The following is a 14489-nucleotide window of genomic DNA, read 5'->3' as shown; positions in this document are numbered from 1 at the left end:
GATACAATAAGTGCGCACTAAGGGATGCTGAGCACGTTAACGTAACCTTTGACTCATCACAGGCAGGAATTTCGACGAGACACATTTCGGCCACACCGGTGACTTTACGGCGTCACCCTGCAGCCCTCGTTCATTCTCATTTACCTCTGCAATCTCCCCTCTGCCTCTGAAAGCTGGCTGTAAGCTCCTGCGTGTAAAAAAATAAAAATAAAAATAAAAATCAGTTGAAATCATTATCATAGAATCAGTATAATATTCACCCTCTTTGGAAATCCCCGAGCCTCAGGCTTCCAGGTGTCCAGCTGTCGGCCGGGGACGAGCGTGTCCCGTCTACTTTCTGCACAGCCTCTTTGGTTCGAACAATTTTAAAACTTAAAATCCTGCATGTCTCTCCCCCCCCTCCCCTCCCCCCCTCCCCCCCTACATGTCAGAAGGGCCCTGGCCCCGGGGACGCGTCAAACTCACCCTTCAAGATCAGCAGCTGGGAGACGGAAAACGACATGAGAAGAAACCGTTTCACGGCCCACGTCACGTTCATCTCAGAGTCCGAACCGAGTCCCGCCGAGACGTCAACGGTGCATCTCTCAGCGCTCCCTGGAGCGAGGACGGGGGGGGGGCGTGACGTGACGTGACGTCCGCGCGGCGCCACCTGCTCTCGCGACGGCTCGACGACGCGCACACCTGTGCCGCGTGGGCGCGGATGCTCGCTGCTGTCAGTCGCATCGACGCCGTCGCCGAGTGACGTCGACTAGCTCGCGCGACACCGACGAGGGGGGGGGGGGGAGGGGGGGGAAGAAAATCCACCTGCTGCGTTTACGGCGGTCGCGCATGGGAAAATTGTGCATCCCCGAAAGAATACGTATCCCGTGACACCCACGGGATACGTAAAGCGGACCCCGATCGAGCCTGTCGCGTTTCCGTTTCCCGCATGTTTAAGCGTCCTTACTTGTTTGTAAAACTGTGTTAATCATCTAAATATAGCTTGTAAAAAAAGAAAGAAAGATAATCTATGAATAGTAAAGAAAAGAAAGTTTCCTATATGTCCATGAATACCTAGCCCACACATTACACGGGAAAACAACAAGTCCTCCAACCCCATGCGACCACCATAGGTCGTTTGTCCTCTAATACGACCCACGGGAGCGTTTCCTAAATTAGCGCCCCCTACCGCCGACAGGAGGTACGCCACAGACACTTTTCGCCTCTGTGCATTGTGGGTTTTTAAAACCGTTTGAGAAAAATGGAATATGGGGTCAGTGCGTATTTGTGTTACTAAGATCGCTATTGGGAGTATGTTTACCTATGAATGACGTCATAAGAGCTAACTTAACGTTAGCCACAAGTTAGCAAGTCAGCTAGCGTGGACGTTATAACCGCTATGTGACGTGAAACTGCTTTTGTTAATATTCGTTTTTCGGATCATAAAGTCGAAGCGATAGCCTGTTGAGACCCAGCCAATCCATTTGTGAGCACTTTAGTGGGCATTCATTATAGATGTAGAAATGTCTTCCAGATTAAACGCTATCATGAACATCCCTGATGTGCCCTCAAGAGGAAAAGCTAAGCTTTACAACCGGACCTTGTGAACTTGGGACAGAGGACGCAAAAGATCCCTGACAACTGAATTTTGACTTTTTTAAAGCAGAAAGATTCTCAAGTTATTGAATTATTATTTTTTGTAAAATACTGAGTGTGTGGTGACCCACATCTATATAACGAGAGACATTCACCTAAGAGGACGGTGTACCTTTAAGGGAAGAGGCGAGGGGTCAGATAATGCACTTCCGCTTCCGGTTCACCGTTCAGTGTCGTTGTCGAATGTATGACATGCTAAGTTGGAGCTAGTAAACTACCTCGACTACGTCTACTCTCACGTCTCCTGTCTCGTTGTTTTCTAACTCCACAAGTGCAACGTTTTCAGTGAGACTTTAGTGAATTTGAACTTTTTTAAAGCATGAAACACACGCCCATTTTATGATGTCCCCTGTAGTGGAGACTGGATTCAAAACCGTCTTTGAGCAAATGGCACACTGAGCTCTGAACTCATTCCCATTGGTTTTAACGGAGGACTTCGGGGAGGATCGTTAGCGATCGAGCTACGCATGTGCACAATCATCATCATCATCGGCGGTCAATCGGGGTCGAGTATGACCGTCCTCCCTCTGCGTCCTTCTGGGTCCTCAGGTGGGTGTAGAGGCCGCATAATGGGAGGACGCCTGCGCGTGACAGCCTTTCACGTGGAGTGGCTGATGCGTCTGCAGCCACCGCACGGTCCTTGGCAGGGGGTGGCCAGAGTCCAATGGCGTGGAGAACCAAGACGATTGGGGAACACCCTCTGTTGCAGCCCTCATCCGCCTTCACTGCCGTTGTGGTCTGGGGACATCTTCCACCAGTTCCGCCGTTGAGTTCTTTACTGAATCGCATTTCGTCTGGAACCTCCCCCTTGATCTGTCCGCCTTGGGTGACCCTACCAGGAGCCAAGCTCCGGACGGCATACCTCTTGGGATCATTGGTACATGCAAGCATCTCCACCACGTCAAGGTGGCGATCCAGGAGAAGCGTGCACAAGTGTGCATAGATTATATGTATATGTATATGTACACAAGCCTGTTTCATGCCATAAGCAATCATCAGACAGCTGATGATTGCTTATGGCATGAAACAGGCTTGTACTGTCTCATAAAGAATTTACTTGACTTACTGGACTAATATATATATATATATATATATATATATATATATATAAAGGAGTGAATTATGTTTTGCCAGCAAATGGCGTTGGTGTGTTTTTCTGTTTCTGTTACGCTCTGCCGTAGTCTTGAGGAGGTTCCCTGAGCGCTGGACGGCTGAAAACACTCAGTTTAAACCATTAAGATCACTGTGTGCGTTATAACCTTGAGCAGCCCACCTGTTCCAAGTGTGATTATGTGCGGGACGGAACCATTTTTGTAAATGTAACCGGTTATTTTGTTGCCCGGTGCGGGATTTGATACGGGGTGTACCGCACCACAAGGCGACATCGCTAACCGTTCGGCTAAAGGGTCAGACCCGTTAGCTAGGGGGCTAACGTGTCTTATTAGTAGTTTACATAACGTTGAAAAGCTATGTTTGCTCTTGGCTAATCGTGTGGTATCTGGGCATCGCTAAAAAGGCTAAAAGTTGTGTTGTGGCTGGCTAGTCACTAACTTGGGAGAGCTTGGTCCGGTGGGCCCGGGGACCACGGCGCTTGCCTGCAGCTGCGCCCGAGGAGGAAGCGTCGAGGGCGGTCTGACAGGACGCGGAAGCGGGGCGGGCTAAGCTAACTGCTAGCCCAAGCTAACTGCTAGCCCAGGCTAACCGGCGGTTCCGACAGTCATCCTGGCTGGCGTTCGTTCCCTTGTGCCTTTTCCAATACGTGGTACCGGCTCGACTCGCTTCTGTGTCGTTTTCCATTACCGTCGTGGATTTTCGGCTCTCCGTTTTGTTTTTGTTTTTTTTCCAATTTCCAAAATGTACTTTTAAGACAACTCCGCTTCGACCGCTTTGGTGTTTAAAAACGCAAGGCGATATCCCACGCGCGCATTGATGACGCACGACGCAAAATGACGCACGATGCGTTTCTCTGACCAATCACAGGTCTGCATTGATTTTATTGCCTCCGTTTTTTTTGGAACCTCGACACAGGTGGTAACAGGAAAGTGGTAACGGTTACCAAAAATGCCAGTACTTTCCAGCAGTGGCGGATCTACAGCAGTGTTTCTCAACCGGGGGTCCGCGGACCCCTAGTGGTCCATGGTGTAATTGCAAGGGGTCCGTGAAAATAAAATATCTTTAAAAAAGAGATCCTGTGACATTTATAGAAATAGGATTATTTTACTCAAATGTGACTGAGACCTTTATCTACCTAAACTATAAAGGGTAACAGGACTTTTTCTCTAATTACATCTGTTTCATAAGTGTAATTTATTGTATTTTAATAAGAGATCTCGCTCCCGTTTGCATTGTTAAAAGTTACTCCATACAAATTCTGTTGTTACATATATCTGAAAGTTACTGAATACATATTCTGTTTTGTTACATATATCTGAAAGTTACTGAATACATATTCTGTTTTGTTACATATATCTGAAAGTTACTGAATACATATTCTGTGTTGTTACATATATCTGAAAGTTACTGAATACATATTCTGTTTTGTTACATATATCTGAAAGTTACTGAATACATATTCTGTTTTGTTACATATATCTGAAAGTTACTGAATACATATTCTGTTTTGTTACATATATCTGAAAGTTACTGAATACATATTCTGTTTTGTTACATATATCTGAAAGTTACTGCATAAGAATTCTGTTTTGTTAACTATATCTAAGTTACAACTGAAAGCTCTTATTTTTGCCCCAAAGAGTGAATAAATGCTATAACGCAATTTAAAATGCAGTTTCTACTGTTTCTATCAAATTGCAACCCCCCTCCCCCAAGATCAGGTGGAGGGGTCCTCAGGGTAGATCAAAAATACGCAGGGGGTCCAGGACCCCAAAAAGGTGGAGAACCACTGGCTTATGGCATGAAACAGGCTTGTACTGTCTCATAAAGAATTTACTTGACTTACTAAATTTTATATAAATATATAGACACACACACGTGTGTGTGTGTGTGTGTATCCCTCTGTAGGTAAATCATGTCTCTCACATCTGGCTAGAGGGCTGGTGAGCAGCACAGCTCGTCAGTAAAAACTCAGCCTACTCATGGTTAAAAAGTCATTACGTTTAATGGCACTGTACATGCTGACACATTTTTTGTTTAAAACACTCAATAACAGGTTTGTTAGAAGCAGGAAGAGGGACGTGTCAAAAGTAAGATGAAGGGTCACAATAGAGATGAGGCTGAAGTCAAGCTATAATTGATTACATAGATCTGTTCACTTGTCGTAATTCCTCATAAGTGTGTGTGGGAGACGAGGGAGAGGTGAGAAATCCATAGTTGAGGTAAATGATGAGAAAGACATTGATTATCGTAGGACAGGTACTTCGTGCTGCCCACTGCTCCCACGTTGTTATTTCTTGTTTGACATGACGGCGTTGACTTCATCCTCTGGTTTCAGGCCGTGCCACTGGGCGATAGGTCGCCGGGGGTTGGCCACCATGTCTGACCAGTGGCGCAGCTCCGTTCCGCTGCTGCTACCTCCCAGCAGCACCTTCCCAATGGCGTCGTTCTTCCCAATCTTGTCATAGTCCAACACAGTCACGGCTATCTGGACTTTCTGTACGTGAAAACACACACACACACACACACACACACACAGCAAATGTTAAATGATTCAAATGTGTGTGTGTGTGTGTGCATACATGCGTGATTGTGCGATATTTGATTTTTACATACTGTACCTCTATCTGTTCAAATGGCACTTCAAAACTGAATGACTCGTTGTAGTAAGGGTTCAGAGTGTTTTTCTTTATGGTGGTTTTCTTCTTCTTCAGTCTTTTCCCATTCTGCATCAAGTGGATCTTCACATAAGGGTCTGATAAAAAGAACAGAGAGCTATAGAACAGAGCAAGTGGTCATCTACAACTGGAGTAGAAGAAGAAATGAAGAATAATAAAAAAAACACCTTGGAACTTAAATAATAATAATAACAATAATAATAATTTCATTTATGTAGCGTTTTTCTAGGCACCCAAAGTGCTTCACATCGTAGGGGGAAACACTTAAACCACAACCAATAAATTTACTTAATATTTATTTAATAATATTTATTTTATTTAATAATATCTATTTAATAATAATTTTCAATTTAATGTATTTAATAATATTTACTTAATATATATTTAATGATATTTAGTTAATTTATTTTATTTAATAATATCTATATTAATTCAATTTAATATTTACTTAATATATATTTATTGATATTTAGTTAATTTATTCTATATTAATTCAATTTAATTTATTTAATAATATTTACTTAATATATATTTAATGATATTTAGTTAATTTATTTTATTTAATAATATCTATATTAATTCAATTTAATGTATTTAATAATATTTACTTAATATGTATTTAATGATATTTAGTTAATTTATTTTATTTAATAATATCTATATTAATTCAATTTAATTTATTTAATATTTACTTAATATCTATTTAACAATATTTATTCTATTTAATTTATTTAATAATGTTTATTTAATAGATACATGTAAATAATAATATTAATAATAATAATAATAATTACATTTATATAGCGCTTTTCTAAACACCCAAAGTGCTCCACATTGAAGTGGGTAACTCACTTCAGCCACCACCATTGTGCAGCACCCACCTGGGTGATGCACGGCAGCCATTTTGTGCCAGAACGCTCACCACACATCAGCTTGAGGTGGAGGGAGGAACCATTGAACCAATTACATGGGGGGATGATTAGGTGGCCAGATGGAGAGAGCCAGGTTGGGAATTTTGCCAGGACACCGGGGGACCCCCTACTCTTTGCGATAAGTGCTTTGAGATCTTTAATGGCCACAGTGAGCCAGGAGCTCGGTTTAACGTGTCATCCGAAGGACGGCATCTCCTACAGTGTCTCCGTCACTGCACCGGGGCGTTGGGATTGGATATGTGTTGTTTTTATTAGGGCCAGAGGGAAGACTGCCCCCTACTGGCCCACCAACAGCACTTCCGGCAGCGACTCCGTTTTCCCTGGAGGTCTCCCATGCAAGTGCTAGCCAAGCCCACACCTACTTAGCTTCAATCGTTTGGCAGAGCCAGGGTGTGTGTGTGTGTGTGTGTGTGTGTGTGCGTGTGTGCGTGTGTGTGTGCGCGCACACAAAAATTTCAGCTCATCATGAATCAAAGGTTCCTGCTGCTTCTGGCTCACCTGACAATCCGGCCACATCCATCTTCTTGAGATTTTTGGCCTCCAGGACCACAACTGTCAGCTTCCCTGCTGTGGGCACATACCTCAAGGATAGACATATATCCCCAAGTCTCTCACTCTAAGAGACAGAGAAAGAGGTCCGCGTTAGTGTCATGTTCATTTAATTTCCTTCGCCTTTGCACGCCCATGTGTCCTTGACAGCGTTAATCTGCAAGTGAAGTTCAGATTCTCCACCTGCAAAAGTCACTCAGTTCACTGAGTTTCAAACAGGGTGCTGCAATCCACTGGGGGTGGGGGGGAGCTTCAATTTTTACATTGACTTGCTGAAATACTTGAATCACAAGAGGATGATGGGATTTTACATGGCCCTTTAAAAATTGCAAAATTCATTTCACGTAAATTGAAGAAATGCTTCTTTTTTTTGTAATTAAACTCCTTCCTCTCCCTACATCCAGACGCGTGCAGCTGTCTCCGTTTGACACCAGGGGAAGACAAAGCTGTACCCTGTATGTGTTATTCCATATATTTGTTGCATTGATCTGCCAAATCATGAATAACGGTGATATGGCATCAGCAAAAATGTATTTTTTGTCAATATCAAGCTGGGCTGTATTCCAATGAAGTCTCTCTCTCTCTCTCTCTCTCTCTCTCTCTCTCTCTCTCTCTCTCTCTCTCTCTCTCTCTCTCTGCGTTCACCCTCTCTCGCTGTATTCCCACCTCCTCCTTCTCCGCCTTCTGTAGGTCCCTCCACTCCTGCAGCGACTGGCTGAAGTCCACGCTGCTCATCGGCACTCTCACTGCACCAATGGCATCGTGCTTGGAGAAGCGGTCAAAGTCATAGACCGTCATCACCAGAGTCTTCCCACCCAGCTCGGTGTATGGCACCTGCCCACAAACGTGCACGCACACACACACAAATCACAAGCGTGCACACGCAGCAAAGAGCAAGATTTGAGACATGCATGGTCATCTATGAGTGGAAAAAAACAATTCTAGCAGACATCTGGGCATAAAAGTTATTAGTGGGCGTCGCGGGGACGTAGCGGTCTATTCCGTTACCAACACGGGGATCTCCGGTTCGAATCCCCGTGTTGCCTCCGGCTTGGTCGGGCGTCCCCACAGACATAGCTGACCGTGTCTGCGGATGGGAAGCCGGATGTGGGTATGTGTCCTTGTCGCTGCACTAGCGCCTCCTCTGGCCAGTCGGGGCGCCTTTTCGGGGGAGGGAATAGCGTGATCCTCCCACGCGCTACGCCCCCCCCCCGGCGAAACTCCTCACTGTCAGGTGAAAAGAAGCGGCTGGCGACTCCACGTGTATCGGAGGAGGCATGTGGTGGTCTGCAGCCCTCTACCCGGATCGGCAGAGGGGGGCGGAGCAGCGACCGGGACGGGGGGGGGGGGGGAGAGTAGGGGGGCGCTCACATAGTCTATAAGTGCAGGGCGCATACACTGTGCGGACGGACCACGCCTTTCCATCGTCTTTATAGTCGTACCAACGCTTGCCCAAGGCCTACATTTCCGGCAATCTTTGCGCGTCGTTTCCTTTTCCCCCGGAAGTCGGGGCTCTAAACAACATGGCGCTGCCCGCGGGTGACGGAGAGGAGCCGCTCTGTCGCCAGGCAGCGTCGGGCAGAAAAACCTCGCGGAGGCGGAATGTTCGACCACGTACCGAAGGAAGGGATAGAGGAGGAGGAGGGGGGGGTTCAGCATGTTGGTGAGGGATAAGAGAAGTGTGGCTGAGGAAAAACATCGTCTCTATACTGTAAGTTGTAAAGCGACGAAGAAGAAACCAACGGTTTCCGGTGCCGCACGAAATGCGTGCCGACGCGAAACAGTTTCACGCCGAGCCGCGTTTCGTGTGACGCCGGGTCGCGAACGCGAACAATTCGGAGTAAAAGGTGGGGACCCCCCCCCAAAAAAAGGTATTCGTGAGAGTAAACTCACCTTAAAAGTGAAGGTCTCGTTAAAGTTGGGATCAAGGGTCTTCCGGTAGACTTTGGTCTCGAACTTCTTCTTCTTGTCGGGGAGCAGGTAAACTTTGACATAAGGGTCCGAGCTCCCTCCCACGTCCATGGCTGGGAGCTCGGCCGCCTGCAGGATGCCCACAACCAGCTGCAGAGGGGGAAGAGACATCCAGGAGGGGGAGAATGTGTGGAAAAGAAGTCTGGGTAACACTTTAGTATGGGGAACATATTCTAAGTCAGTGTTTCTCAACCGGGGGTCCGCGGACCCCTAGTGGTCCGTGGTGTAATTGCAAGGGGTCCGTGAAAATAAAATATCTTTAAAAAAAAAGATCCTATGACATTTATATAAATAGGATTATTTTACTCAAATGTGACTGAGACCTTTATCTACCTAAACTATAAAGGGTAACAGGACTTTTTTCTCTAATTACATCTGTTTCACAAGTGTAATTTATTGTATTTTAATAAGAGATCTCGCTCCCGTTTGCATTGTTAAAAGTTACTGCATAAGAATTCTGTTGTTACATATATCTGAAAGTTACTGAATACATATTCTGTTTTGTTACATATATCTGAAAGTTACTGAATACATATTCTGTTTTGTTACATATATCTGAAAGTTACTGAATACATATTCTGTTTTGTTACATATATCTGAAAGTTACTGAATACATATTCTGTTTAGTTACATATATCTGAAAGTTACTGAATACATATTCTGTTTTGTTACATATATCTGAAAGTTACTGAATACATATTCTGTGTTGTTACATCTATCTGAAAGTTACTGCATAAGAATTCTGTTTTGTTAACTATATCTAAGTTACAACTGAAAGCTCTTATTTTTGCCCCAAAGAGTGAACAAATGCTATAATGCAATTTAAAATGCAGTTTCTACTGTTTCTATCAAATTGCAACCCCCCTCCCCCAAGTTCAGGTGGAGGGGTCCTCAGGGTAGATCAAAAATACGCAGGGGGTCCAGGACCCCAAAAAGGTTGAGAACCACTGTTCTAAGTAACACAAACTTAATTTAGAGTAATTTAACACTATGAACACTTGTAGTTTTGTGTTTTGTTATGTAAGAACAGACCATATTCATTAAGTGTTAGTAAGGGAGAATAACTCTTCTTGTGGTACTACCACCTTATAAAGGCCATACTAAGCAAAGCATATTGAGATGGTACTACTAATAAGCAATAATTCTGAGGTTATAGAGGGAACACTCATAGTTAATGGCTTACTGGTTGTGTAATAAGGCCATGCAGAATAAGGCATTAATGATTTGCATGCTAATAAGCACCTAATTAATGGTGACTACGTTCCCCATACTAAAGTGTTACCGAAATCTGGGTTAAACTGAGGATGAGAAGGAAGGTGCTAGAAAGGGACGTTCTGGAGAGACTGAAGTGAACAGGGACGCGTCCCGCTGAATATTGGCCGCTCACCGTATTCTCTGTAAAATTGTAGTCCAACGAGAAATGTAGCCTGCCCAGCTTCTCCTCCTCTCTGGGCTGTATTTCTGACAGCCTTGTCTCTTTCTCAGCTTCATCCTTCAGAGGCTATAACACACACATGTCCGCGCACACACACACACACACACACCCATCGAATACTGTTGAAACTAAGGCATTCATTTTGAACATACATACAAATGAAATTTACTTTCTGCATTTAACCCACCCTAGCTGCATAGCAGTGGGCAGCCACCTTGCAGCGCCCAGGGACCAACTCCAGTTCTTCTTTCCGTTGCCTTGCTCAGGGGCACAGGCGTGAGTATTAACTCTTAACATGCGTGTCTTTTTTGATGGTGGGATGAAACCGGAGCACCCGGAGAAAACCTACCGCAGACATGGGGAGAACATGCAAACTCCACACAGAGGACCTGAGACAGCCTGCTGGGGTTGGAACCCAGGACCTTCTTGCTGCGAGGCAACCCTGCGAACCACTGGGCCACCGTGCCGCCTATAAAGAACTACACACCCAGACAGCACCCGGATGTAGTCCACTTCAGGTAATGATGCAGCACTGATGGCCTTCTTCTGGGCCTGACAAAATGGATGTGAGCCTGAAGTGGCCCACATGTGTAATAGCAAATATGGCCCAAATATGTCAAATCAAATGTGGCCTTTTTTTGGCAAAGATTCGGTGCTCTGGGCAACATGTAATCTGGATGTGACCCTGATGTGCCCCATGTGGTAAATGGTGAATATGGCCCAAATATCACAAAACAAGTATGGGCCACCTTTGGCAAATATGTGGCACATGCGGCATTGCTATGGCTTGGTTCTGGCCCAGATCTGGCAAACGGGAGCGGACCGTCCAAGTGCCATCATTCCACGCGGTATGTGGGCCGGATGAAAGTGTCGGGTGTGGGGCGGGTCCGGGCCACAGCAGTTTTGCTATCTGGGCAGCAACCATGTTGCTGTGTAGGAAAGCCATCGTTTGCAATATAAGGTTGACCTCATGTTTACAAGAAACAGGCAGACCATGCAAGGCATGCTGGGATGGGAATTCGCTTGTTTGAAGACAATATAAAAAGACCTCAAGAACTCATATCACACCTTGACCTACACCACCGAATGAGCGATTCACAAACAGTACATTAGTCTTAACATGTGCTGACAGTTTTACTAGCCCTGGATGACCCGTGTGTCAGGACTTTGATGTATTGCAAGGACGATGCATCTGCAGGGGGAGACGGAGTTTGTGTGTGTGTGTGTGTGTGTGTGTGTGTGTGTGTGTGTGTTGCGAACCTCAGTGTAGCCTCCATCCATTTCAGTGTCACAGCCCCCCTTGCTCTTCTCTTTTCCCTTCTTCTTCTCCTTTTCTTTCTCCTTCTCCTTCTTTTTCCAGCACTTCTTCCATACACACAGAGTGCATGACAGCGCCACGCACAGACTCACAAAACACAGGGCGACAACGGCCCACGACGGCACTGCAAAGACACGGAGCAAATCTACATGCAATTTATGCGGGAATCTCTACAGTACTGTACACAAGACTCTCTCAGAGTCATTTAAACGAACCAGGTCACAACACCTCCCGATCAGTCACTCATTCCAATTGGTTGATTGCTGTCCATGCTCTCCTCTGGGGTGGGGGGTGGGGTGGGGGGTGGGCACTGACTTACTGTGGGGACGGTGCAGCTCACTCATAAACTTCCTCGGGTTTTGTCCTTCAGGTTGCACCAGCTTAGGTGTTGGCATCACAGTGGTGCTCGGCGAGCGGCTGGGTATGATTGGGCTGCCTGGTGCAGACGGGGCAGCTTGGCGTTTTCCAGTCATCGTGTGATTGATGGGTGTCCGTGAACCCGGACTAGAGAGGCGGAGACAGGGGTAGAGTTGGAAATCGCTCTGGCAGAATGGACTGCGCATGCACAATATGTGACGTGATAAAAAGGACAAGACAGGAAAGGAGAACTTTGGACCTCCATCCATCCATTCCATTATCCAAGCCGCTTATGCTGAGTAGGGCCGCGGGGGGATAGTGGAGCCTATCGCAGCAGTCATTGGACGGCGGGCGGGGAGACACCCTGGACAGGCCGCCAGGCCATCACAGGGCTGACACATTCACACCGAGGGACAATGTTAGTACGGCCGATTCACCTGACCGACATGTCTTTGGACTGTGGGAGGAAACCGGAGCACCCGGAGGAAACCCACACAGACATGGGGGAGAACATGCAAACTCCAAACAGAGGACGACCCGGGACGACCCCCAAGGTTGGACTACCCCGGGGCTCGGACCCAGGACCTTCATGCTGTGAGGCCACCGTGCAAACAACTGCGCCACCGTGCCACCGGACAATGATAATAATAATAATAATAAGAGGATAATAATATCGGCCCTCTGTGATAGCCTGGCGGCCTGTCCAGGGTGTCTCCCCGCCTGCCGCCCAGTGACTGCTGGGATAGGCTCCAGCATCCCCGCGACCCTGAGATCAGGATAAGCGGTTCAGATAATGGATGGATGATAATAATAATAATAATGGAGGTTTAACAAGCCTTCTTTCTCCAAGAAACCATAGGGGAACTTCGGACCTGTCCTGCAGATGCACAGGTAAACATGCTGCCAGCAGCGATGCAAACAAACAAACTCAATACATGCACATGCAAGAGTTAGCGCAGATGCTATTGATCTAACACATTTCCAACAATATTGAGTCTTTGATAGATGCCGTATAAACCAGCAGTGTCAGATGACCGCTCCTGTTTCTGCTGGCCTGGCACTAAGTCTTGAACACAGGACATCCAAGCCTGCTGTCACGGCCAAAAATGCTGACAAGGAGCGGGCAGGAGTCGTCTTATAGCGAGGGGGGTAGCGGAGTCTAGGCATCATATGTGGATGCGCTCCAGCGTGTTGATGTTCTAGTTTATGATCTGCCAGGGGCCGAGAGTATGTGCCAAGGTCATGTATGTGCCAAGAACTTATGTGCAAAAAACTGTTTCTGACGTCTTGTTTTGTATTCTGCAGATGTCCGGGGGGGTGTTGAATATCTGTTTCTGACTCAGCAGATGCGATCTCACACCCAAACACTGACCTCCACCGATTCCCCTGCTTCCTTGGGATCTCTCAGTAAGTATCCTTGTCTGAAATGACAATGCTGACAAAAAAAAAAAGATGAGTCCGTCACTGCCGGCATAGCAAGCACAGTAGCTGTGGTGAATACATTAAAGGAGGAGGCGAGTCAGAGGAATTTGATTTGAGCTGGATAAGACCAAATGCATGATGAAACTTGGTTTGTTTTAACTGGCAAAGTCCCAACCGTAAAATGCCAATCAATGCCAACTATATCTCATTAAAGATGCTCATCGTGCTGCATAGACACTTACTTGCCAAATGTGCTTCCTGTCAAGGGGTAACATGCATAAAATATTTGTCTAATTCAAATGGCGATGACGTGGATTGGAGATAAGACTCGCCACTAGCCAGCTAAAAAGCTGAAATATGGGAGATGCTAAATAAGATGCAAAATTGCAAATATTTATTCTCCCTTCTCAAGCTTATCTGAACGTGAGAATGAATGGCTTTGGCACCATGCTGTCCTCCAAAATGTCTCGGCGTCAACACAAATATGCCAGAATCTACCTTCTGATCCATACCCAACCCAACGAGGATGGAAGCATGCCACGCAAAAATACATATTGCCCCAGTCTGGTCTACTGACGTTCAGCATTGTAGTCTAGTCAGTGTGACATTGAAAACAACAGTTGAAGCACCGACACACGCTTGATTAAAATCTCAAGTAAGCTCTCATTCTTGCATCTATCCACATATTCACCTTCTGGACTGCATTAAAAGAGGCATGCAGAAACACCTCAGAGATGGATAACTATGACACCCAAGAAGAGGAGGAGGGGCTGGTTGATGGACGGCGAGACATACCTGTAGTAGGTTCCTAGTTCCAGTGCCCAAGTTCCCGACTCACAGGTACTCCTTAGCCTTTGTATTGAGGGAAAGTGAGGAGGAGGAGGGGGAGGAGGAGGAGGAAGGCTGAGAGACTTGTAAAGTGCAGGAGAAGAGAAGCAAAGACGCAAGGTAGGGAGGAGGGGTAGCGGGGTCGTCCTTGGGTTTTTGTCCGTGTCCCACCAAACTCGGGGCACCGACACGAGCAGCACAGGTGGGTGAAAGAGGGATCGAGAGAGAGAGAGAGAGAGAATGAGTGGATG

General features: G+C 46.1%; 2 protein-coding genes across 2 annotated transcripts in view; both read right to left on the bottom strand.

Moving 5' to 3' along the window:
* Positions 1 to 538, bottom strand: part of otogl (otogelin-like) — a 40227-nt gene extending 39689 nt beyond the window's left edge. The window contains exons 1-2 of the mRNA XM_056282216.1: positions 466 to 538; positions 145 to 187 (exon numbers count right to left, since the gene is read on the bottom strand). Coding sequence (XP_056138191.1) covers positions 145 to 187; positions 466 to 538 — 116 coding nt within the window. The remainder of the gene's footprint in view (positions 1 to 144; positions 188 to 465) is intronic.
* Positions 539 to 5038: 4500 nt separating this feature from the next.
* On the bottom strand, positions 5039 to 12104 carry syt1b (synaptotagmin Ib). Its single transcript, XM_056281631.1, has 8 exons — positions 11951 to 12104; positions 11574 to 11755; positions 10266 to 10379; positions 8801 to 8968; positions 7574 to 7741; positions 6857 to 6974; positions 5370 to 5503; positions 5039 to 5245 (listed from the first exon to the last, which is right to left on the bottom strand). The coding sequence occupies exons 1-8, from the start codon at positions 12102 to 12104 to the stop codon at positions 5039 to 5041; spliced, it is 1245 nt and encodes a 414-aa protein (XP_056137606.1).
* Between the last annotated feature and the right edge of the window lie 2385 nt (positions 12105 to 14489).

This window comes from Lampris incognitus, chromosome 6 (assembly GCF_029633865.1).
Source record: "Lampris incognitus isolate fLamInc1 chromosome 6, fLamInc1.hap2, whole genome shotgun sequence".
In the NCBI taxonomy this organism is placed as follows: Eukaryota; Metazoa; Chordata; class Actinopteri; order Lampriformes; family Lampridae; genus Lampris; species Lampris incognitus.
This window is presented reverse-complemented; position numbering and strand designations above follow the sequence as displayed.

What these genes read in the sequence shown, in the direction of transcription:
- syt1b (XM_056281631.1), bottom strand. Translation starts at nt 12,104, where the DNA reads ATGACTGGAAAACGCCAAGCTGCCCCGTCTGCACCAGGCAGCCCAATC. An exon ending in ACGAGACCTTCACTTTTAAG is followed by an intron (nt 7,742 to 8,800) that starts GTGAGTTTACTC and finishes GTTTGTGGGCAG; the next exon opens with GTGCCATACACCGAGCTGGG. An exon ending in TGCCATTTGAACAGATAGAG is followed by an intron (nt 5,246 to 5,369) that starts GTACAGTATGTA and finishes TTTCACGTACAG; the next exon opens with AAAGTCCAGATAGCCGTGAC.